This window comes from Choloepus didactylus, chromosome 1 (assembly GCF_015220235.1).
Source record: "Choloepus didactylus isolate mChoDid1 chromosome 1, mChoDid1.pri, whole genome shotgun sequence".
Lineage (NCBI taxonomy): Eukaryota > Metazoa > Chordata > Mammalia > Pilosa > Megalonychidae > Choloepus > Choloepus didactylus.
The window spans coordinates 171,704,539-171,731,337 of record NC_051307.1 but is presented as its reverse complement, the minus strand read 5'-3'; the positions used below and the strand labels follow the sequence as shown (position 1 = coordinate 171,731,337).

The window sequence follows — 26,799 nt, the reverse complement described above, 5'->3', positions numbered from 1 at the left end:
CCAAGTCAGTAAAAATTTTATCTTTGGAGTGGGGATTCATGAATATGATAGAGATGGTGTAAAGACTGGAGAAAGACTCCAGAAGTTGGAGTTGGGGCCATCTATGAGGACTGCATCCCTTCCTTCCTGAATATTCATTTGTGTGTTTTATTTTTACCAATGCCTCTGATATATTCTTAAACTCTTTATGAAAAACTGTTCTATAAGGTGGACCATGAAGCAAACGGGTTTGATAAATGCTGCATACTGCAGTTCATCCACGTAGATTCATGATATGTACCTGAATATTAACCAAACACTCCTGCTTTGAGATGGAGTGGAGTACATCTTTCAACAAAGAATGGCTTAGAATTGTTCACAAGCCATTCTTTCTCCTAAAGTCCTGGCCTTCCACCACATTGTTGGATGCCTTTCTCTACAGCATCCTTGCATTTCTCCACTACTGTCATTACAAGTTTCTTACCCCCTTCTCCAGGGGGCTTACCACAGGAGACTTCAGATTCCATCTTTCTTTATTCTGCAGAGAAGTTCTGTTCTCTTTTTGTCTATCTGCACTCATTAAGGCTCTGCTCCAGGAACTTTATCTTTTTTTCACCAAAAGGTCCATTAGATTATTTTCCATAATGTAGCTATATCCACACTAGGGATAAATTATGACATCCCCTTAAAATGCAAAATCTGCAGTTGTACATTATTTCATGAGATCTAAGGTGTCATCAATTGTGAGATACCTTAGGGATGTTAAAATTTGAGACATGAAAAAAATACATTTTAGAATAGATGAAATTTCACTTTTTCTTTTCAATAGGATTAAAAAAATCTTATTTATGTGAACTGCTAATAGACATGATATTTTAGTAATAATATCATAGCCACTAGCTAGGATTATTAGTCATTTTTAATATGGCAAGTGCTCTGTAGGTATACCTTATTTAAGAATACAATGGAAAGAATATTCAATGTGTGTGTGTGTGTGTGTGTGTGTGTTAATAGGAGTAATAGTTCATATATCAAAAAGAAGTACTGCTTTACAGGATTGTTTTGAGTAGGATTCCCTTCTGGTGTTCTAAACTGTTGTTTATAGACCTTAATTTTTGGCAGAAAGGCCAAAAGAAAGGAAACAGCTTTGTGTTGTTGGGTGTGAACTTGAAAGAGAAGAGCAAAGTTGTAAATGAAGGTACATTTAAGAATTATTATGTGGGAATCACCCATCATGGGAAAGCAGCTGTTAAACAAACATAACTCTAGGTCTGGCATTGGAAGTGTGAAGAATTTCTTCCTGATTCCAGAGATTTCCTTGGCATTTTTGGCTACTTTGGGGATGTAGAATGAGATCAAAACAGACTCAGGGTATGTGCTCCAGTCTACAGCTGCCAAAATTTTCACCATGGCTACTCCATGTAGGACATCAGAGTTTCTCAGAACTGAATTGTGATTCAGGGCTGGTTAGATTATTTTGAGAAGTCATGAGCAAACTAAAATCAAATTTGCTCCGAGATTCCCAGGATCGTGATTTTAACTGGGCTTGGAACAATGGCTCAGGACAACCTCAATGATTAACCGATACAGATTTCTGATATTCTTCAGAATTCCAGGGAGTGAACCAAGGCAAGTGGGGTTCACACAAGCACAGGGACACTTAGACTCTGTCCTGTCTTTTTAGAGAAATCTAAAAAATTGTTTTATTCAATTAAATACCTTATAAAAACATGAAAAGTACATTAAAACTGGTATCTTTCACTAATTCTTTCTTCAGAATGCTCTGCTAGAGATGTAGTGAATCCACCAAAATCTTATTCAGAAGTGTTTAAAGAAGGAGAGGAAGGGCATGATCTGTATATTGTTTCTCACAACGATTATTATGCAGGTAAGTGTCCTCCAGTGTGAAATGGGTCTGTGGATATGGGACTGTCAGATTTGTGAAGAGGAATAAAGGAGACACCGTGCATGAAGTTAAATGCCTGGCACATAATAGGCACTAAATAAATGATACCTGTTATTATTTATAGGGTCATAAACTTTGATGGCTGGGAACATACACACTTACGCATTTTGTATATAAAATGTAGAAATATACGTATTCTTAAAGTAAAAAAAGCAGCTAAGAAAGTTTAAATGTTATATAGTCTTTGTTTTAGCGGTTTCAGGTTTTACAATTACTATTTTTATTCAAATGTCAGGTTTATTCTAAGTGCTTAGTTTTATATAGTGAATATTGGGTAATGGTCAAGTGTACAAGATTTTGAGTTAGATAGATCAGGTTCAAATTCTACCTAGTTCACTTACTATCTTTCAGTTTGGGAAACTTATCTGATCATCATGTATTCTAATTTCTTATTTGGGGGTAATAATCTCTTATAGGATTATTGTGAGGATTAAATGAATGCATGCAAAATGGTTTACATGGTGTCTGGAACATAGTAAAGGCTGATAAATATTAGCTATTATTAAGTGATCTTGTCTAATAATAACATATTACTAGGATTATTCTATAGCACACCTAAAAGGCATTAGATGTTTATAGTGCTGAAAAACACTACTTCATTGTTGATGGTAAAGTAGAGACTTAATATAATAGAGGATTGAGACTTAAACTCATGCATCTTCTGAGAAAGCTGACTGTCTGTCGGTGATTCATGACATTGATCTTCATCAGCTGGAAACAAGAGCTGTCCTTCACTGTAGTGCAATGTCCCTCTCATCCTCTCTCCTTCCTTATTTCTTTACTTTTTGTCCTCCACAGTCCTCTCACACTATGCTCTATCTTTTTCTCGCAAACCTCTGCTCATAGCTGTGGCTTGTCTGCTACCCTCATTGCTCTATCATCTGGAATCTGCCATTCTCTTCTTTCATAGCTGGTCTCTGCTGTTTCCTGCACTCCCTAATAGGTTCCCAGTCCTGAGATTGTCTCTACCCTCCCATTCAGCCTGCTGCTGCTCACAGCCCTGACTTCTTTCCATATCTCCACCCCCTCCACCTCTCCCTTCTTTCCTGCTGTCTTGCCTCCTCCCCTCCCTCCTTTCCTTTCCTTACACCTTTCTTTCTTCCCTCCCTCTCTTTTGAAAATATTTTATTCATCATTTGAAAAAGTTTAGCATCTATTGCACAGTTGAATCCACTGCCTTTATTTTTAAAAACACTGTATCAGTGAATATATAGAGACAACCCATAATAAGATAACAAATGTATTTAGCAGTCTGATAAAAATTATTGTAGATTTTTTTTTTCTTAATTTTTCAAAGAGCTCTAATGGGCCATAAAATACCTGAAATTAACTTCCTTTGTTGATTTTTATGGAAGTTTCCTTAGCCTCTTGAAGATCATAGACTCCAATTGTTTTAATATTGTCCTTATTTTTTTCCTCCATAATGAAAGTACCTTTATTATTATTATAAAAATACGTAACAATTTTAGAAAATTTAAATATCATGGAAAAATAAAGAAAAAGTAGAAGTAACCTTGAAATCCCATTAGCCAGAGATAATAACTGCTGTTGATATATTGATGAACATCTTACAAGCCTCTATACATTGAGCCATATATTTAGATAAAGGGATCAATATATCCATGCTTTAGAGAATCTGATGTATACATTAAAATTTTTTTTTACTTAAAATAATATATCAAGGACATCATTCAATAGCAATAAATATACTTCTAATGTATTTTAAACATCTTAAAATACTGTTAATTTTAGTTGTTACTAAAGTAATAAATACTTCATTTATTGAGTGCGTGCTACATATAAACACATAATATACACAGAAAATCTACCATAATTCCCAATATTCTACAGATGATTCTGTTAGTAGCTGTTTTTCTTTGCACATCTATGTGATGTGTCTCTGTGTGTGTTTTGCTCCACATTAAATATATTTTATTTCCATTTGTGTTTTTAAGTTTTATGAAATATCTTGGATGTCTTTTTATGTTGGTATCTATTTTGCATTTTTCAGTATTACAAAAAATATATATTGTTTGTATATCTTTGTGAATGTGAACTGCTGTTTCCTTAAGATACATTCCTAGATTACTGAGCATTTGAAAATTTTCACTCTTAGAGCCAAATTGTCCACCAGAAGAGTTGTACAAATTTGCCCTTGTATCTACATGGTAGGAGTATTTCATTTCCCCACACCCTTCTTAATACTGGGTTTCACCAAGCTTTATTCTTGTCAAGAGGCAAATTACAATTTCTCATGGTTGTTTTTATTTACATTATTTGGGTTTCTAATGAGGCTGAATATCTTTTTTCCCACCATTTCTTACTCTCTTAGCTGTTCTCTAGATTCAGTCCTTTCTCTCTTATCAAGAAATAGAAAACTAATACCACAGCTTGACTTGAAAAGAAAAAAGTAGAGTATTAGATCTTAAAAATAAAGACCTCCCTGTTGGTGTCTCAGCCCTAAATCACCCTTTGAATGTTTCTGATATAAGATAAACGATTACATTGAAATATGAAGGTTGCAGTGTTCTGATGATCTCATTAAATCTTGGTGAGAGCAAGTACAAAACACTGCTTCTCAAACCTTAGTGGATAGGACTGCTGGTGTTCCAAAGCACTGGAGTCCCTCCCTGATCTTTAGGACTTCTGTAACAGTGGTAGAGATCTGCATTTTTTTTTTTTTTTGTATCATTATTATGTCTTTCTCCCACATCATTTCCTTATTTACTTTTCAAATATTAATATAAGGAAACTTGTGTGCGGTGCCCCACCCGCCTTTGTCATCTGTAGCCAAAGCTATGTAATTCCCTGAATTGTTACATTTTTATTCTTTGTCAGACTCTCATTTTCAATGTCAATGAGAACGTAATGTGCTTCTTGCAAGATAATTTATTTGTGTTGCTTAAGTCAGAAGCCTTCATTTTTTTCACAGGGGAGGCAAAGAACAGAAAGTATAACCCATCAAGTTTTCATAGGTTTAACTTGTATGGCGTGCCAACACCACATTTTAATGATGGACGAAGCATGGCAAAAACTTTGTATTGGCTCCATGAATTGCAAATGTAAGTAATTATATTGGGTTCTGGAACAAGTATTGGATATTCAACATATGGACTAAAGAAAAGTATATTTTTTAATTTATTTTTTAAAGAGGTAATACCTTGACATGATTTAAACATAAAATGAATAGAAAAAGGTATACATTGAATTGTCTTCCACCTGGTCTGTCCAGTTCCCAAGAGGAAATCATGATAATGCGTGTGTGTGTATCATTCTAAAGTTACTTCATGCCTTTATAAGCAAATAGAAAGACATATATGCATGTTTTAAATTTATGGGGTCAATGCTATTTCATAAAAATACCAGATTTTAAAATCTCTACAAAGATGATATATAACTGAACTGACATTAATTGATCAGCTTTACTTAATAATTATTTGAGCACCTAAGCATCTTACTTACCCCTTGCAAATTGTGACCTTTTTATGCTTTCATTCTATATATAGCTATTTTTTTAGAAAATTAAAATGTGATATCTTATTTTTTTCCTTGTGCTATATTTTATATTTGAGTCAATGCTTAAACATTGGGAGATTACTCATAAAAGCCAGATTCCCTGCTATGCTTAAAAAAGTTTGGAAATATTGGGTGTAGTGGATTGAATGGTGGCCCTAAAAAAGATATGTGCATGTCCTAATTCCCAGAACTTGTGAATAATATTTGGAAAAAGGGTCTTTGCAGATGTAATTAAGTTAAGGATCTTAGGATGAAGAGATATCCTAGATTATCTGAGTGGCCCCTAAATCCATTGACAGTTGCCCTTGTAAGAGAAATGCAGAGGGTGATTTGAGACAGAAGAGAAAAAGGCATAAGACATACAGAGAAGGCAATGTAAAGATGGTGGCAAAGGTTTGAGTGATGTGGCTACAAGCCAAGAAATGCCAACAGTCACCAGAAGTTGGAAGAAGTGAGGAAGGATTCTTCCCTAGAGCCTTTAGAGGGAGTGTGGCCCTGTTGATACCTTGATTTCAGATTTCTGGCTTCCGGAACTGTGAGATAATATATTTCTCTTGTTTTAAGCCATCAAGTTTGAGGTATTTGTTACAGCAGTCACAGGAAATTAAGATACTGGGTACCTTAGTTTACCAGGGCTACTATGACAAATACCAATGTTTGGCTTAAACAATAGGAATTTATTGCCTCAATTTTGGAAGCTACAAACCCAACATCAAGGCCAAGCTTTATCCTGGAGTCTGTAGTGTTCTGATGCTGACTTGTCTGCAATCCTTGGGGTTCCTTGGCTTGTAAATGCATCTTGGCCTTTGTCAAATGGCAATTTCTCTCTTTCTCTGGCTTCTTCTGTGTTCAGTTTCTTTTGCTTATAATATGCAATAAGCCATATTGGATTAAAGCCCACCCTCATTCAATTTGGCCACACCTTAACTAATGATATATTCAAAGGTCCTACTGTCAAGTGGGTTTACACCCACAGGACCAGGGGTTAGGACTCATGCCTATCTTTTTACGGGAACATGATTCAATAGCCAACACTGGGCCTGTATTCCTGTGTGTCAACCTTTATGGTGAGGGTGGGTTTTTTCTGTACTCTGTCTTCTTGAAAGGGAGCACTGGCCCTCTGGTTTGCCAAAGGCTCCACCATGAACAAACAGTTCACACCCAACCTGCCTTATTCATTTGCCTATCTGGTCCCTGTTATAAAAAAAAGCTCCCAGGAATAGAGGCAACATTTTAAGCACTCTATAGATTACTGAATCAGTTCATCCTACAAACAACTCCATGATGTAGGTGTACTATAATTTTTATCCTTTCCATGTAATATATGAAGAAACTGAAGTAAAGAGAGGTTAAATCATTTGCCCAAGATCCTACAGTGCCAGGACTGAAACCCAGGCAACTTGGCTCCCTAGACTGCCCTAAACCACTCCATCAGGTTTTAGGCACTTAATTCTGTGACCGTTTGTTTACAGGCTTGGAATATTAATTTACATTCCTTCTCCACTCCTTTATTATATGTTTTCTGATTCTTGAATTATTCAAAATAAGAATGGTAAAACACACACACCCAGGAGAAATTTTTACAATATTATAGTAAACCTATCTGAAGTAGCTTTTTCCTTAGGATATAGAAGAAACACTCATTTAACAAATATCCATTAATTTGTCATTACTAAGTTGTTAAGCCATACATAAAGGAAAGCATGAAGATAAAATTTAAACATATAAGGACTAAAGAGATTTATAATTAAATGTAATGTAGAAGCTGAATCTCAAAGAGGGATGAAAAATGTATCCATTTTTGAAGAGTTGGAAAGATAAACCGTTCTATCTATTCACAAAGTGTATGAAATAAACATTAACAACAATTATGGTTCTCAAGACTACCCTAATAGCAGATCCTTTTAGTCATTAATGAGAACATATTTATCAATGATTTGGAATAGTCATAGAAAAACCACACTAAATTTACAAGGGCAGGCAATAAATTTATAGGGCATGTTTCCCTCCGACTTGGTCTACCCCCAAGGGAACATCATTTATGGAACAACATTTTATTAGAACACCTTTTTATATTTTAAAACTTGATTTGAAAAAAAAAAAAAAAAACTTACATTGAACTTTATTTCTTTGGATGTGTGATTTTAAAGAGAGCTCACTGCTCCATTCTAAAATGTGATTTCTATTGTAAATTTGGAGTCAAACATGTTTGTTTACATATTAAGCCATCTCCAATTTTACATACACTATTTAAATGTAAATTTAATTTATTTTTTTAACATTTCTTATTGTGAAATATATATACAGAGAAGTGATAACTTTCAAAGTTCGATTTAACAAGTAGTTACAGAGCAAATTTCAAAGAATGTGATGGGTTACAGTTCCACCATTTCAGTTATTTCCTTCTAAATACGTATACACACACACACACACACATATTTATATAAAGATTCCGTATTTGTAATCTTTTGTTAAATCCTATCTTGTCTGTTGCTACTCCTCCCTCTCGCTTGATCACTATCTCAATCTTCAGGGATATCTGGGCAGTGACCAATCTAACTTGTTCATATTGAAAAGGTGTGTCAACTTTATGGTGAAGGGGGAATGCTTCTGGTTGATGTTCTTAAAAAGGCTGTTGCCTCTGGGTTTTAGGACTTGTCTGGCATAGGAACACTCTGGAGGATTTAAGTTTCTGAGAAATAAACTTAGTGAGTGAAACTTTTATAGCGCCTTCTATAGGGACCTGGGTATTCTTTAGGATTTTCAGGACTATTGTTGATTTGGATTTGGCATATTGTCGCCATTTGGAATATCTAGCTGGAGCTTGCATGAGAATAACCTCCAGGATAGCCTTTCGACTCTATTTGAAATCTCTTAGCCACTGAAACCTTGTTTTGTTACCTTTCTTTTCCCCCTTTTGGTCAAGAGGTTACTCTCAATCCCTCGATGCCTTGGCCAGGCTTATTCCTGGGAGTCGTTTCCCATATTGCCAGGGTGGTTTACATTTAAGGGATATATTTCCTTCATAAAACTACCTCCACCTACATTCTATTTATGATCCTTTGCTTTGAAGAATCAGATTGATCTCAGATGGTAGGATGTATGTACATGTGTGTGTTTATGTGTGTGTGTATGAATGAATTCACTGGCACACAAAGAACTTTATTCTGAGTTGGCCATCAGTACTATGAGGTTGCAGTTATCAATATTCTGACATCCATGGCTACCCCAGAAACCACCTGATTCTTTAAGAAGCATAATCCAGGCAGTTTCAGATTAAAAAGAGGCTGTGATTTATAATTCTTACTCTCATCATCTCTACGTGTTCCTAATTATGCCCCTTGGAAAACAGTTTTAGATTGTTGACTCTATTTGTACATATATGACCCTTAAATTGCCATTACTTTATTCTGACTTTACCCATTTTATTCTTTTCTAACAAACAGCAAGGAAATAAATAAGAGATGAGTCACTTATTTAATCTTTTGATTCTACACAGAGTGTCACTCTTTCTCCAGTAATTTATTCAGTTTGATGATATTTTTATATTACAGGAAATACTTTTAAGAGTAAATGTGCTTTAAGAATCTAATGTTCATTGTTTTCATCTTAACAAAATAGAGAATTTATTTTTTAATGCTATTAAATAGTAGAGTTACAATTTTACAGTTTTAGATAGAGATTTTATTCATTTAATCACAATAATAGAAGTAGCAAAATTCTATTAGAAAAAATTGGTAAAATAAAATCATCCATAATCCTGTCACCTTATTTCAATCATTATTGTCATTTTCATTTATTTCTTTCCAGTCTGGTTTACTATGTTATTTGCATAACTTTAATCAGAGTGCAATCCCATACTATATTTTTGCTTTTTCACTTAACACAAATTGAATTTGGATATTTATATATTCTTCATAACCAACATTTAAAATGCAGGAAGACTGTATTTTTGTTTATGTGGCATAATTTAATCACCCTCCATGATTGGACATTTAGATTATTTTCTTTTTTTCATTACAGTCAAATATTTTTATACATGTAGCTTTTCCGCATTTTGAGCTGTTGTGTGTATTATCTCCTTATGATTGTTTCCCAGAAGTGAATAAAAGGGCATGAACATTTTTACGCTTTTGAATTCATATTGCCAAATAATTTCCAAAAGAGTAGTAGCAATTTGCACTAGCAATCTATCATTGTTTTACCATACTTTTTGTAAATATTGGGTACTCTCTCTCTCTCCATTGTATGTGCATTGTGTATGTGTACCTTATATGCATTATCTGCATGTGGTATATGTATGTGTATGTATACTCATTTGCTAGGTTAAAAGTGGCAATTTTAAGTTTTATTTTACATTTATTTTATTACTAGAGAGTATTATAATTATAATTATAATTTCTCCGTATATTTTCTCTTACAGTATGTGAGTTATCTGTTTATATCCTTTGGTTATATATCAACTTAATGCTTAGCAATTTAAGAAGTCACACTCATCATAGCAATATTAACACTTTGTTTTTCTTATTTATGGCAAATATTTTTTAAGTCTTTTTGCCTTATTTTGTAATCAAAAAGTTATTTTAAAAATAGGGTATAAATGGTGGAGAACTGGACACATAAAGCTTTTCAGCATAGGATTTCTTTTGAAACTGAATTTGCTCTTTGAAGTCCCAAATGATATTGTTATTCCTCACCACATGTACATTTGGCAGCCAAGAATATGTTAAGTAATAGAAATGCCTGATAGCTTTCTAATTTTACAGGAGAAGAGGAGCTAAAGTTGTATCCAAGAGAGTTGATGATTTCAAAGAAAAATTTCAACATAAACTCGGAAGAGTTTTAGATCCGTAAGTTAGTGTTTAATTTCAAATTGATAGTGCCTTTGCATTTAATTTAAAAAAGTACTCTTGTTATGTTGGGTAGTGTTCTATAAGATTCCACCTAGTAAATAAAAAAATCATTCTTTCATTGTTAACAAATGGAACTTGATTAGCCCCTATAGAGCTTAGGGTTCCTGGAAAGCGCTGATTCCTCCAAGTTGGAGAGAACATTTAGGAAAAAAAAAAAAGATAAGAGGAATCTTTTGCAAAGCTTTGTTTCTGGGATATCAGAAATTTAACTTACCGTGTTTATATCTCTTTGTCTCTTTACACTAACATGTGCATGTGTATCTATCTATCCTCTAGCATCTCTCTCTCTCTCTCCATCTCTTGATCTATCTAGTCATCCTTCAATAACTCTGCTTTGAATATGTTCTGTCTTATTTTCCCCTCTTCAAACCTTGGCTACTGAAAGCCAGAGAAAGCATGCAGTTTTAAGGCAAGTGGAAGATCAAACAGATCTATGGGAGAATGATGGTTTAATCTTCACAGTTTGGTGATAGGAGCAAATGTAGGTTATTAAGAACATATGGCCAACATAGTTTAAATTCCAGGGATGCCATGTGGTGCATATTTTAACTAAAGGATTTGTTTTCGTTGATAGCATTGCAGAAACAATGAATGTTCCCCCAGAACACACATTTGGAGCTTGTCTTCATCCTGAGGAGTATGGTAAATATACAAGCTGCTTTCTCCTTTAAAAAAAAAAAATAGTAAAAATGTTATGCAGTTAAGTACACTATCTCTTTCTTCAAAAATTCTAATTTTAAAGACTTAAAATATTGCAGTAATGTTAATTTTAAAATGTAGTGTGGGAAAGAAAAAATCATTTCATATTATGTTTGAAATAGGTACAGTTTAAGACTTGTACTGTATACCTTAAATTGTAGTTAATGCTTTGAATATGTAGAAAATAAACATGGTCTGTATTAAACAAACCAAAGTGAAGGTAGAACTTTTAATATATTCAAGTAGTGTACTAGGCTATCGATCCTCAAAGTAAGATCTGTAGACTGGCAGCATTGGCATCTCCTGCTAACTTTTTAGAAATGCAGAATCTTGGGCCCTGCTACAGACCTACTGAGTCAGAATCTGTATTTTAACAAGATTCTAGGTGAGTTGTATGCACATAAAGTTTGAGAAACACTGTATTCGGCAACCACATAATTAAGAACCTTTCTCTCCCCACCCATCCACCCACCAACCCGTCAACCAACAATCCATAAAGTGGCAGACGACACTAGTGTTTTGTCCTTATTTCTTAGCCATCTAAACAACAGATTTCCAAAGGAAAAAAGTGTGTTAAAGCTTATCAGAATCTGTCTGTGTATCAGTATTTTTCAAAATGTGGTCTGCAGACTACATTAGAATCACCCAGGGAGTTTATGAAATATGCAAGTACCTGGGACCCATGCCCAGATCCCCTTATTAGATAGATGCTTATATGCTCTAAAGTTTAAGAACCACCACTGAAAATGTTTTAGCTAAAGTCTACTCATTGGCAGATAAGATAAACATTATTGAGTTTATATAAGAATCATTAACCATCATATTAAGAAATTGTCTTTTGGTTCTGTTTCAGCTGAGCTGTTGTATCTTTATCGGATGCTCTTAATACTTTTAGAGGGGGTAAAGGATGCTTTAGAAAACCTATCAATTAGCCTGGTAAACAAGTAGGTAATCATGGTAAACTCTGCTTACCTGAGGGCAAGCTGCTTGTGGGTGGGTGCTCTGTCTTGCTTTCTTTTGGATCCTCAGGGTCTAGCACACACTATACCTTTCATCAAAATTTATAGCATGAATCAATGAATACCAGACACAGTTTATAATTTTGACAATTTGACAACATTTGCAAATTTCCTAATGACTGATTGATGTTATCTTCATATAGTGAATGATAAGGTAGTCTTATAAAATGAAAATAAAGGACACTGGTATTAGTAATTCAAAAAACTGTGTAAGTATGAGTCTCAGCCTTGGTGCTGTAGAGTGTAACTGAAAAAGGGCTTTACAAGTCTCCTCTGGACTTTTTCCATAGCTTGTGGTTGGACAAAGATTAATTCTATTCTGGATTCTGAGCTTTAGTGACTACTATTGGGGTCAACTAGTAGCAGCTCTTCAGTGGAAACCTCCAGTGGCTGCTTGTTTCCAGGGACATATTTGCTTCTTTACGGGGTCTGGATTTCTCCCTTCCCCTTACCTAGGGAAATAAAGACAGATGTACAAAGAATGCCTCATCCTTATGGCTTGAAGGTATTGCTTGTTCTACAATGCATCCAGGAAGGGTGCAAGTTCTTTGCCCAGGACCCAGAATGTTCCAGTACAGAGGCGAAGTGAAAGAGAATCCAGGGGAGGTGGACAGTAGTGCAAACTGGTAACTGCTTGCAGACAGAATACAATTGAAAAGATGGCTCAGCTTTTTTAATTGACGTGGTGTGATAGCTAGCTCATGGGTCTCTGACTTAAGACCAGAGCTTGTACTTCTGATTTCAGCTTTTTGTTGATGGCTTTTGACTAATTACAAGTGATATGACATCAGCTTCGTAAATATTCTTTCAGGGCCAGGCCAGAAGAAGGTATCAGCATAGATTTCACCTATTAGGCAGTCAACCTTGGTGGGGGAGTGGTTTTTGGCAAAACCAAAGTAGAGATGAAAAAACAACCATTAAATTGGTTATCTTTGGATGTTAATGGAGAGGGAAGGCTTCTGAAGTAAAAAAATATTCCACCAAGAGTATATGGTCAACAGTAACATTGTAATATGCTTCCATTAAATGTAATAAAGGCAATATGCCAAAGTTAAATGTGTATGAGAGGGGTGTATAAGGGAGGGATATGGGATTCTTGGTAGTGGTGTTGTTTTCTGTCCTTACTAATATATTGTATTGTATGACACTTTACTTTTCTTTTTGTTATTCACCAAAAAACAAAACAAAACAAAACTTTTTCATAGTAATCAATATGTTCAAGTGCTGACTGTGGTGATAAACGTACAACTATATGATGATACTGTGAACAACTGATTGTGCACTGTGTATGTTATGTGAATATATCTCTATAAAATTGTAGGAAAAATATAAATAGAGGTAAAAGTGGTGGAGAAAACATGAGAGAGGGATGTACCTATTTACTGTTGATGAGGAGGCAGAATGGTGTAGCCTTTCTGGAGGTCACTGTGGTGGTTCCATAAGAAGCTAAGTATGTGGGGGCCATAGGGTCCTGCAATCTCATTATGAGGTATGTCCTTGGCAGATCTGAGAGCAGAGATATGAATGGACATTTGCACATTGGTGTTTATGGAGGCAGTATTCATGATTTGTAGTGGTGGAGGTGGCCTAAGGGCACACTGACTGAAGAACAGAATGGTGAACTGTGGTGTATGCATGCGATGGAATATTGAGCAACTATGAGAAGGAGCAAAGTTATGAGACATACAAGGAGGTGAATGGATCCTGTAGATGGCATTTTGAGTGAAGTACGCCAGGAAATAAAGGCAAAAACTATAATGCCTCGCTGATATGGACTAACTACAATGTGTAAACTCAGAATTGAATTTTAGAGCACAGCCTAACAGAGAAATGATTATTTTAATGGTCCCTAGATTGTAAGCTCTTACAGCAGTCAAATCTGTTCCTGAATTGTAATGGCTGTCTCCAAACTCTGAGATGTTGATCCCTTGGTGTATAACCTGATTGGTCTGTGGAACATTGGGTATCTGTGTGACACCTGAAACTCAGAGTTAGAGCTCAGCAGATATGAATATCAGTACTAATGCATACAGCATCTGTTTAAAAAAAAAAAAAAGCTGAAAAAGAGCTCAGACTTCAATTAGAGATATGAATGAAGAGGATCTGGTTAAGACTAGGGAAATCAGGTCAAAGGGTAGAGGTTGAAACTGATTGTGTGTTAAAACTTCAACTTCCATGTGAGACCAAGGGATGAAATGTTTATTTGGTGTAGGATCTATATTTGCTAAACAATATAACTTCTACAGTTAGTTTGTTCAAATACCACAATTACATGGAACTTTTGAGTAGGAAGTGAGATATGGTAGGTCTGTATCGGTTAGAGTGAAATAGCAATACATCCCAAAGTTATTTGGGCAGAGAATAAAAATATATATTCGGGGCCCCCCTGAGGAGCTGGGGGAGAGTGCAGAGGTGTTGGGCTTCCTCACCTGGATTGTTACTGATGTTCTCACAAACACTGGGTACTGACGGCTTGACATACTGAGCCCTCTGTCTTGAGGTTTGCCCCTATGAAGCTTGTTACTGCAAAGGAGAGGCTAAATCTGCTTATAATTGTGCCTAGGAGTCTCCCCCGAGTGCCTCTTTGTTGCTCAGATGTGGCCCTCTCTCTCTAAGCCACCTTGGCAGGTTATCTCACTGCCCTCCTGCCTACGTGGGACCTGGCAATGCAGGATATGACTCCAGGGATGAATCTAGGCCTGGCATCGTGGGATTGAGAATGTCTTCTTGACCAAAAGCGGGATGCGAAATGAAATGAAATAAACTTCAGTGGCTGAGAGATTTCAAATGGAGTCGAGAGGTCACTCTGGTGGGCATTCTTACACACTATACAGATAACACTTTTTAGGTTTTAATGTATTGGAATAGCTAGAAGTAAATACCTGAAACTACCAAACTCCAACCCAGTAGCCTTGTCTCTTGAAGATGATTGTATAAAAATGTAGATTACAAGCGGTGACAGTGTGATTGTGAAAACCTTCTGGATCGCTCTCCCTTTATCCATTGTATGGATGGATGAGTAGAAAAATGAGGACAAAAACTAAATGAAAAATAGGGTGGGATGGGGGGATGCTTTGGGTGTTCTTTTTTTACTTTTATTTTTTATTCTTATTCTGATTCTTTCTGGTATAAGGACAATGTTCAAAAATAGATTGGGGTGATGAATGCACAACTATACGATGGTACTGTCAACAGTTGATTGTACACCATGGATGATTGTATGGTATGTGAATACATCTCAATGAAACTGAATTAAAAAAAGTTACTCCACCAAGAACCATGTCATAGAAGAAGGCGGTCTCCATTGTACTAAGTAGCCACCCAAAGGGTTTCATCTGAGAAAGCGGTGTGAAAGAGGAAAGGAGAGCACATTGATTTGTCAAAAATCACTTCTAACAGTCATGATTTCCACTCCCAGACCTTCCTTGTTTCTTTTTGTTTGTTGTTTAATCATTAAATCTATTTAATAAGAGGTCAAAAGTGAATTTTACCAAACCATCAGGGAACAGATTATGCCTACAAGATATAAAACGCTGCAACAAATAGGTAATAAAGCTAAATTATCCAGCTCATTTTGTTTTGTTTTTAAATTTTCTTGTGTTAACATATAGAGGAGATGAAATTTCCTATTTTAACCACTTTCAAGTATGCAATTCAGTGATGTTAATTACGTTCATAATGTTGTGCCACCATCAGCACCATCTATTACCAAAACTTTTCCACTTCCCCAACAGAAACTCAGCATTAATTAAGCATTAACTCCCCATTCCCCACAGCTGCTCCTGCCCCTGGTAATCTGTATTCTAGTTTCTGACCCTGTGAATCTGCCTTTCTTGTTTCTTGCCCACTTTAGGGTGGTCTGTTTGTAGCTAGCTCCATTTGTGATGGTCTTGGCCAAGGCACTCACCCTGTCCTTGGAAGCAGCATTAGTTGTGGGCTTTTCACCCATACTCAGTGCTTACCCTTAGAACCAAGACTTTTTCAGAGTGTGAATGATTAGCTCCTAATTTTATAATAAATAAGCAACTTAGAAGTGCTATGAGTACCTAATAAAGGAGACTCTTGGCAGAGCCTAATATGATGTCTTATTCAGTCAAGGTGTAAATATTAGTTGCCTTGACTACAATCTTTGTTGCAATTTAATTGAATCCTTCTAGGGAATTATAGGCAACTGCCAGCCTGATTCTACCCAAAAAAGCTGGGACGTCCTGACAGGAAAGGAGGGGTTTAGGCCATGGGGAAAATGATCAGAGGCAGAGGGTTTCCTCTGGTGACATCCACCAAGCAACCCCCAAGCAGCATGGACAGCTGTGGTCTGATCTCTGTCAATATCAATATTCATGGGATATCTTCCAAAGGAAATGGTGAGGAATGGGGTTTGTAGGCAATGTGTGTTTGTACTTTCTTTGTGTCATAACTCAGGGAGTTTACTTTAAGGCATGAAGGATAAATGGAAGGAAGGGCTAGTTGTGGGGGAATGGAGCAGGTGGATTGGAGAGGTAATTACTTCCAGATAACTGAGGGGCGGGGCGGGATGCTTAGACAACAGAGCTGTGGATTCAGGCAGGGCTCCATTGGTGGTGGTGGTAGTGGTATAGGTTGGAGCAGGACTGAGAAATGGAAACTTAGTATGCAAACTGAAGGCAGACTGGAAGCTCATGTTAGTAGGAATTTGAGTCTAATTCTCCAAGGGTTCCCAGCAGTTCAGTCAACTCCAAGACACATAGAGTGGTCCCCACTTGGAATCAGCCCCAGCTTTCAGAGCTTCAGCATTGTAGACAAATGTCTCTTAAGAGGCAGTCAGGCACTTAGAAGCAACTGGCTTAGCAAATGAATTGACAGCTGGATGGGACTGATGATGTCCCCACACAATTCCTTTTCTTCTGATATTTTTTCTTGAGTGGAGAAGTGACATAAAACAAAAGCATTAATTTTTATTAATTAAATTACTTTATGTATTTTTACACACAAGGATTTGTTGTCGTGCTGCATAATAGTGTACACAGTTGGATTTGAGTTCTTTTTTCATTCACAGCGGTCGATAGATCTCTCTCTTTCTCTCTGTCTCTCTTAGGAAAGAAATAATATTGACAGATTACACCCAGATAAAAAATTTTTTCCTCTCTCCTGTAGGAGTTGGTGATCTCATCCATTATAGACTTCCGGATGAATTTCTTCAAGGCAAGGATAGACAGCGAGCCATGATTGCAGCAGTTCGACATCACTTGAAGAAAGTTAACTACCAGAATTTTAACACATTGCTAGCAGCCTTCAGGCACTACGATAAGGCCAGTAATAGAGCAAAGCATTTTAGTATTTGCATGGGTTTAAGATTCCAGCAGGATGATGTAGATCAGGGGTTGACAAACTATGGCCTGTGGGTCAAATGCAACCTATTGCCTGTTATGGAAAATAAAATTTTACTGGAACACAACCATACCTGCTAGTTATAAGCATTGCCTCTGGTTGCTTTTGCATTACAAATGCAGAGTTGAGTAGTGGCTTCAGAGATTATATGGCCCTCAAAGCCTAAAATATTTGCTATTTGGTCTTTCACAGAAAAATTTTGCCCAGCCCTGGTGTAGACCAGTGGTTCTGAAACTGTGGTTCCTGTGTGTCACAATCAGCATCACTTGGGAACTTGTTAGAAATGCAAATTCCCAGGCCCACTCCAGACTTACTGAATTAGAAACTCTGGGCTGGGGCCCACCCATTGTGTTTTAATCACCTCCAGGTGACTCTGATGCATATTCAAGTTTGAGAACCACTGTTGTAGATTTTTAAAGTGCGGTGTGCTGGGAGCATGCAAGAGGAAGGAAGAAGTGCTGTGGATTCCTGGGTAAGGCCCAACAGTCTATACCTAAATTTGAACATGTAACACATGATACCTTCAGTCTAGGGTCCAAGTCAAGCTGAGAATCTTTCCCCGGGGGAGGAGGGGATAGTTTCAGTTCTGGGAGAGGGAGAGCATGCAATTCTCAAGCTACTTTAAATTTTATCCTTTGGTAAAGTCAGATCAATTCAGGGCTGCTTAATTACCTTTCATTATTCTAGGTCATCACTGGGTTGCTTTTACCAACATGCACTGTCTTTAGCTTATACTAAGGAATGTTATAAAAACTTCCCTGGGAAAGGTGTTATAATTTTTGTTAGTATGCCCTTGGGATTCAAGATCATTAGTAGCATTTCAATACACAAGTGGCAATCAGTTCAACCTATCCTGCTTGTCCACACCCCCCTCTGGGTGGCATTCACTCACCTTATGGAATGACTGAAAGTAGGGGAGGGGACACATCCAGGGGTTTTGTGTGGGAGGTTCAGGAACTGGGGTCATTCTTTGCTGTTTCTGATACACTTCTCAGTAACATAAGAGGAATGGTGGTTAAATAGTGGTCAGAACTGTTTGGTAGTCAGTTAAATTTAAGGTGCTTGCCAACAGTTTGGGAGAGCTGCCAAGGCAATTTCCTCTATGAGGAAGACTCCAGGGAACATTTGAAAGACAAAATATCATAATGTTCTGCACTCCCTTGAATATCCCAGGTCTAAGGTGTTCCCTCTCCAAGAACTGGGGTTATTGCTCTCCCTCCATCACCATAAACTTAGTGCTTCCTACTTCTTTAGCTATAACTTCACCTTTTCCCCAATCAGCCTTTACTCTCATCCAGACTCTTCACCTGGAAAGATCAGGTATAACAGGGCAAGGGGATTTTATAAAATTTCCAGACACCCATTTCATCCCCTATTTTGGCCACTGTAGGAGGACTTGGTAAGATGTGTACTCAATCAAGCAGTTATTATCCTTATGATCTAGGTCCATGTCAAACCAACAAGAGAATGAGGTAGCTGGACTAGAATTAATTTTGAATCCCTTTTGTTGGTCTCCAGAGGGTGGACCAAACAGGATGGACATGGGTTTCTATTGGAAGAAAGAAAGATGCATTATCCCAGGAAGCAGCTAAGATGGGAAGAATCCTGAATTTTCAAAATAGGTCACACAACCCGCATACCATTTTTTCTGATCATTTCCCAGGAAGCAGCTAAGATGGGATGATTCCTTTCTGGATCAGCTGCATTCAGGGAACAGATTGCCTTACTAAGGTATGTGGACCAGTAGCTGGAGAGGAAGGTAGACAAATTTGGAGGCCATTCTAATGTCAGTAGTATCAGATGGCTGTGGATGGTAGGGAGGGTGAAAGGTCCATTCAATAAATTGACTAAACAGCTCATTGTTGAGTAGCTTTTGTTCTATAAAGTATACCATTGTCAGACTGAAAATGGTCCAGAAAGCCAAATACATGACTCAGATTAATTTCAGTGGCCACACTGTTGTGACTGCTTTTGGAAATTGCACTGGAACAGCGATTTTATTACTTGAAAAAGAGTGAACAATGGTGAGAGACCACCAGCAACCCTGAGAGGGGTCAAAGGTTTGATGTAGTAAATCTACCAGGAGCATGGGAGCAATGCTCTGTGTGATGTGTCTTCCCTTACCATGAGACCAATAGGTCAGCTTTTGGCAGGAGTCATGAGTTTGGCAAGCAGTAGTAGTAGCTTCTGCATTAGAAACATAGAGTCCTTTACTTTGTGTCCTGTCTACAGTGGTGCGTGTATTGCCATGTCTGGTTTGATGATAGATGTAGAAGCAATGGTGGCAATGTGGATGGTGCAGACTCAAGCAGCATCTTGATTCCAGTCTTTCCCATTAGAGAATGGGCCCTTACTGTGGGCATGGACATGAATGACCCAGATGGTTCAATTAGCAGTCATGATTTGTTTCCATAGTTTGTAGACCCTCAAAAAGGGTGCCTTTATTCTGCTAGTCTGTAGTTTTCCAAGTGGCAAACCAAAGAGGCAGGCCATTGTCAATGGCCCATCACAAACCAAAGAGGCAGGCCATTGTCAACAGCCCATCAGTAAACATAGAAAAAGTTTCATTAAGTGGAGTATTGGTCAGAGGTATGAGAATGGCTTTGAGTTCTGCCCACTGGGTGGAGCAACTATGTCTATTTTGGTCCTTTATAGCTTACACTGAACAGCCACAACAGTTCAGTGAGGACCGTCAGATTTCAGCTTAGCCAAACCATCAGTGAACCAAGCCCAGTCATTTAGGGAAACTGCTGTGAACTGAGAGTCTCATTGAGACAATGGCTTTGCTTCATGTGACAGAGTAGGGGGATAAAATTTTCCCCAAAGGAATTGCTGCTACTTTTTCTTATGTAAAGCTGAGCTGTCATTGCGACCAGGCTGGCTGCATTCTTGAATATATGATTTCCATTTCAGAAATGAGGCTTATTGGGTCCTTTCCATTTTGTCAGTCACTAAGTCTTTGACCCACCCCTAAATGATTATCAGGTTAGAGAGTCACAAAGTCTCCAAGGATTAGGCATTCAGTTTTAACAAGAGCTCAGTAACAAGCTAATAGCTGCTTTTCAAAAGGTATGCACTTGGTAACCATGTTGGAAGGCAATGAGTCCAATGCCCCAGTGTATGCTTCCAGGTAGAGGTTGCCTCTCTTTTCCAAAGACTCTAATTGACAAAGTCATACAGACTTGTAGCTCATAGGGGTTATTAGGGTTCTGGGACCCCAGAAGTACTAGCGCTTCTCTACAAGTGGTTCTTCCTGATCAGGATAATTATCTCTGGCACTTATGAGCAGTCACAATACAGACATGTAAAACATCAATATCAATTATACATTCAGCATTGGAAGTGTCTGTACTCAAACCCAATGAGCTGAATCCAGACATTCCCTTCCCTTACAGGATTGAGTAGCATAAGGACTTTGGCATATATATTCATCAATGTCATAAAAGTTTACATCTTGAAGTTCCAGGACATTCTTGGATAGATAAGTTTGATCCTTGATCCCTTTTGGGGACAGAGGGACCTTGGTCCCTCACCTAATAATTTTTCTCCTTAAAATCTCCACAGATTGTAGTATAGAGGGAGGGATTAAGGTTGCAGAGGGAGAGAGTGGCTTTGCACCAGTAAGTAAGATATATTTACTTGGAGTTTTGAGTGGTATGCTGTCTGTCCACAGCTCGGCCAAACCACCAATATTTTTAGTGCCCACAAAGCTCTATATTAGGCAGCAAAGTCACGATTATTGAAACCATCAATTTCAGTTTTGGGGACTTCTTGATTCGGCATACACAGCCTACATTGCTTTTGGCTGGGACTGCAGGTTTGCATTTTTTGGTTGTCTGGGTCTTAGAGCAGAGTCTTTTACAAAGGAGTCAACCTTAATCCAGGGCATTTGCTACCTCATTGTCAAGATATTATTTTTAAAGTTCTCATCAGTTTCAACATAAGAATTAAGGAAGTTTTCCAAGACTGTGTGTCTGACTGCAAGAATTATCTAGTATTCTTTGTGTCATTTTCTTTTTCTAGTGGACCACATTCATCAGCATTGTAAACAGAATCCTGGGCAGTAAAAGCCCAAACTAGTCAATGCCTTATCTATGGTTTCCCATGGGAACTTTTCTGTCTCAGAGAAATTTCTCTAGGAGGCCACATCTTTATAGCAGCCAGGAGCCACTGCAAAACAGAAAACAAAAATCAAAACTCAGACCTTTTACTGTCAACTCTGCATGGATTTAAGGGTGGTTTGATAGACTGCAGGAGAGGCTGAGCCTTAAAATGTCCCAACTGTTGTCATTCTTCTAACAGGTATAATGCACCCTGCCTCATCTCCCAGATTAACCAGCCAAAGTTTCTGCAGTCACAGTTTTCCCTCTTTTCATGATCAGTGTAGCTGAACCTGTGTTTAACTGTTGTCCAAAAGGTGGTAGAAAGATTTTCCCTTCTCCCTCTACCAGGGTGAATCTTGGTCCATTTGTTACAATGGGAGCTGACCGTGTATTGGAGTGCTAGCAACAACCAGGGCACCATCCAGGCATCTGTCTTTGAACCTACTACCCAGCTTTCAGCCTCTAACTACCTACCCAATTGTCCTCATTAATGAGCAATAAAGTGGAGCACAATTTATTGCCCAGTTGAAACAGCAGAGGTATTAAAAACTTTGAGAGAATACTGGGAAGATGGCAGAGTAGAAAGCCCTAGGAACCAGTCCCTCCATGTGCTGGTTTAAATCTGTTATTTACTCCAGAAAAGCCCATATTCTTTTTTTTTTAATCATATTTTTTAATTGTAGAATATAACATATATACATAAAACTGATAACTTTCCAAGTGCAATTTAACAAGTAGTTAGAGAGCAAATTTCAAAGAATATTACATTACAATTCCACTGTTTCATATATATTATGAAATATATATATACAGAAAGGTAATATCTTTCAAAGTATGATTTAACAAGTAGATTTATAGGAAATTTCCAAAGTTATTTTGTTTTGTAGTACCATAGTTTCAGTTATTTCCTTACTGTGAAATCTAACATATATACAAAAAGATACAGCTTTCAAATTACAATTTAACAAGTAGCTATAGAACAAATTTCAAAGGATGCCATGGGTTACACTTCCACCATTTCAGTTTTTTCCTCCTAACTATTCTAATACCCTAGCAACTAAGAAAAAGGAAATTATATAAAGGTTCAGTATTCATAATCCTTTATTAAATTCCATCTTATCTGTTGCTACACCTTCCTCTAGTTTAATCACTTTTCTGATCTTTAGAGATGTCTAGGCAGTGACCACCATAACCTGATCATGTTGAAAAAGGGTGTGTGTCAACCTTATGAGGAAAGGGGGCATATCTAGTTGTTCTTGAAAAAGCTATTGCCCCTGTGTTTCAGGACTTAGTTGACATAGGGGCACTCTGAAGGATCTAAGTTTCTGACAAATAAACTTAGAGAGTGAAACTTTTATAGAGTCTCAGGGATCCAGGTATTCTTTAAGGTTCTTGGGACTCCTGTTGAGTAGCATATTCTTTTAATACATTCTTGTGGGTGCAGACCTATTGTGGGTGGGAACTTTGATTAGATTGTTTCAACTGAGATGTGACCCAGCGCATTCAAGATGGGTCTTAATACTTTATTGGAGTCCTTTGTGAATAAATACCCCAGGAGAAATAAGCAAGGGCCCACAAGAGCTGAGAGAGAAAGCCATTGAAACCAAAACCCAGGAGAGAAGGACCAGCGGATGTTGCCCTGTGCCCTTCCATTTGACAGAGGATCCACAGATGCCAGCAGCCTTTCTTTAGAGAATGTGTCTTCCTCTTGATGCCTTAATTTGGACATTTTCATGGCCTTAGAATTATAAATTTGTAACCTAATAAATCTCCATTGAAAAAGCCAACCCATTTCTGGTATATTGCATTCTGGCAGCTTTAGCAAACTGAAACACTCCAGCAGAGCAACTATTAAACAGAAACTGTCAGAATCAACTATTTTGAAACTCCAGAGTCCAGTAGAACACTGTGCAGCATCTAGGGAAGAGCAGGAGGAAGAAGCTGATAGATTGCAGTAAATACCAGTGAATTTCACTTTCTGTGCAGTGGCTACTGGTGCTCATCCCCCAGTCTCAGGGCAAGGCAATAGTGAAGTCCTCAAACCCAACACATGGTATGGTTTGCTGGTGCCAGGGTGGGATATAAAGACCTAGTTCCCCAAGATCTGGAAGTGTGCTCCGACTGCTGACCACTGCTTTTGATCAGTTACTTCAGATCACTGGAACACAACTCTGTGGGCAGCCATTGTTCCAGCCTGCCTCAGGCAAAAGCTGCAGAGGAGTCTTACAGACAGTACCCTTCCTTAAAACTACAGAAAGCAGTTAAAGGGCTGCATTTATTGGGCAAGTGCTAAATCAAGAAAATACAGCTTCAAAGAGCCATAGTAGAAGCTCCTGGCCCCCTTGCTGGCTCCTCACTTATTCCTTCTCCAGGCCAGTGTGGAGCTGGCCAGCGCTCCCTTTGTGGGTCCTCCTTTCAGCTGGGAAAAACTGACTTGGGAAAATCCTCTTCAGTTCATCCCCCTCTCTCAGAATTTTCCCTCCAAGTAAAAGTAGTTTGGGACAGTGAAAGAAAGCATTGCAAGAAACCATTGAGTTAGGCAACCTGGGGAAAAGGCTTACCTGCTTTAAGAGCTGAGAAGGAGCACCAGGGAGATGGAGAAGGTCCATTTCCTAGGATGTGGAAGGGGCATTCAAATTTCCTATAAATGGGGAAATTCCTAAGGCCACTAGCAGCCACCAGCTCAAGACAAGACACAGGTACAGAAAAAACAGGGAGGACTGTGTACTTTGCATTTGTCTTGGGCTGACCTTGATAGGAGAGCTGAACTCTGAAGGAGGGCACCAACCAAAGCAAAGCCAATTTGCAAAGATTGCAAAAGGTGTTTTTTAGCATTGGTTTGTTTGGCTTTGTAGCTCCTGGCACTCAAGAAGTCTCTGTTATATCACTAGCTGGATACAAATGCAAGAAACAGCTCAGGGACTATGTCTCAGGATACAAACTCAAGAAACACACAGCTCAGGGATGAAATCTTAGAACTAACATTAAAAAAAAAATTAAATGTACAATGTGCAACAAAAGATTACAAGACAAACAAAGAAAAAGAAAATGGTGGCCCATCCAAAAGAAGAGGATAAAAATCTAAAAGTATCAATGAAGAAGACCAGACATGGCCATACTGGGCAAGACTTAAAAAAAAAAGTCTGTAATATGCCCAAGAAGATGAAGGAAAACACAGAAAAAGAACTAAAGGATATTAGGAAAACAATGAATGAAAAATATGAAACTCTTAATAAAATGACAAAATTTAAAAAGGAACCAAACAGAAGTACTGGAATTGAAGCCCACAATGACTGAAATGAAAAATTCCAAGGAGGATTTCCACAGCAGATTAGAAGTGGAAGAAGAAAGAATCAGTGAACTTGAAGACAAGACAATTGAAATGAGTCAGGCTGAGGAGCAGAAAGAAAAAAAGAATTAGAAAAAGCAAAAATAGTCTAAGAGACCTATGGGATACTGTCAATCATGCCAATATATGCATTATGGGAGATGCAGAGGGAGAAGGAGGAGAGGAGGGAGCAGAGGGAATTTTCAAAGAAATAATGGCAGAAAACTTCCCAAACTTGGCCAAAGTTGTGAATATGCACATCTAAGAAGCCCAACAAACAAAACAGGAAAAACTTGGAGAGAAATATACCCAGACACATGGAGATCAACCTGTTGAATGCAAAGGGAATGGAGAGAGTTCAGAAAGCTGCAAGAGAAAAGCAACCTGTTATGAACAAGGTAGTCCCAATTAGATTAAGTTCTGATTTCTCATCAGAAACCATGGAGGCAAAAAGGCAATGAGTTGAAATACTTAAAGCACTGAGAGAAAACAAATGCCAACCTAGAAGTTTATATCTGATGAGACTTTCTTTCAGAAATGAAGGAGAGATTAAGACTCTGCCAGATAAAATCTGAGAGAGTTCATCACCACTATCCTTCCCTATAAGCAATGCTAAAGTGAGTTCTTTAGACCAAAAGAACACTAGACAGTGGTGAAAAGTGGCATAAAGAAATAAAGAACTCCAGTAAAGGTAACCATACTATTATAAATAATATAATTGTAATATTTATATTAAATTATATAATAATTATAATTTAATTATAAATTACAGTCCTTTTCCATTGTATTTTTTAGTATATAATTCTATTTCTTACCCCTTACAGATGCTAAAATGCAAATGCATAAAAAGCAATGATAAATCTATGGTTTTGGACATACTGTGTACAAAGATAAAATTTGTAATAAGTACAAAAAAGTGGGAGAATGGAGAGGCATAGGAACCATGTATGTGTATGCTATTGAAGTTAAGTTGGTATCAAATAAAAAATAATTGTTATATATTTAGGATGTTAAATTTTAACCCCATGGTAATCACAAAGAAAAATAAGAAAAATATTTACAGAAAGAAATGAGAAAGGACTTGTTTTAGTTTCTTAGACTATTGAAGCAAATACTGTGAAATAGGTTGGGTTAAATAATGGGGATTTATTTGCTAACAGTTTTGAGGCCAGGAAAATGTCCAAATCAAGGCACCATCAAGACAATGCTTTCTCCCTGAAGACTGGTGTTCTGGGGCTTGCTGCCAGTGATCCTGGGGTCCTTAGCTTGTCACATAGCAAGGCACATGGCAGAGTCTTCTGGTCTCTTCCTACTCTTCTGGTTTTTGATTCAGCTTCTTGCTTCTTGTGGCTTTCTCTTTCTGTGTGTCTTAATTTCATGCTCTTATAAACGACTCCAGTAATAGGATTGAGAGCCATCCTGATTGAAGTGGGACACACCTTGACTGAAGTAACCTCATCAAAAGGTTATACTTACAATAGGTTTACACCCACAGGAACATGTTTTCTGGGGTACATACAGCTTCAAACCACCACAAGACTCAATATGGTACAATACAGAAATCAAATAAATGTGAAAGTAGATATTAATGGAAGAATCAAGGTTCAAAAAGGTATAAGATTACAAAGACTAAATAGCAAAATGCAGAAGAAAGTCCTGCATTATCAGTGGTTACTTTAAATGTAAATGGATTAAACTCCCCAGTCAAATGACAGAGATTGGAAGAGTAGAAAAAGAGCATGCCCCAACTGTATGCTGTTTGCAGGAGACTTGTCTTTCATTCAAAGATGTAAGTAGGTTGAAAGTGAAAAGATGGGAAAAAATATACCATGCAAGTGCTAATCAGGAAAGAGCTGGGGTACCTATACTAATAACAGACAAAATAGACTTTAAGTCAAAAACAGTTATG

General features: G+C 37.5%; 1 protein-coding gene across 3 annotated transcripts in view; it reads left to right on the top strand.

The window, feature by feature from the left end:
* EFHB (EF-hand domain family member B) overlaps window positions 1-26,799 on the top strand; it is a 73,624-nt gene that overhangs the window by 29,241 nt on the left and 17,584 nt on the right. For all 3 annotated transcript variants that reach the window (XM_037828213.1, XM_037828205.1, XM_037828221.1), the window contains 5 exons: window positions 1,757-1,867; window positions 4,878-5,007; window positions 10,228-10,311; window positions 10,949-11,016; window positions 17,226-17,380. In XM_037828213.1, the coding sequence (XP_037684141.1) occupies window positions 1,757-1,867; window positions 4,878-5,007; window positions 10,228-10,311; window positions 10,949-11,016; window positions 17,226-17,380 (548 nt within the window). The remainder of the gene's footprint in view (window positions 1-1,756; window positions 1,868-4,877; window positions 5,008-10,227; window positions 10,312-10,948; window positions 11,017-17,225; window positions 17,381-26,799) is intronic.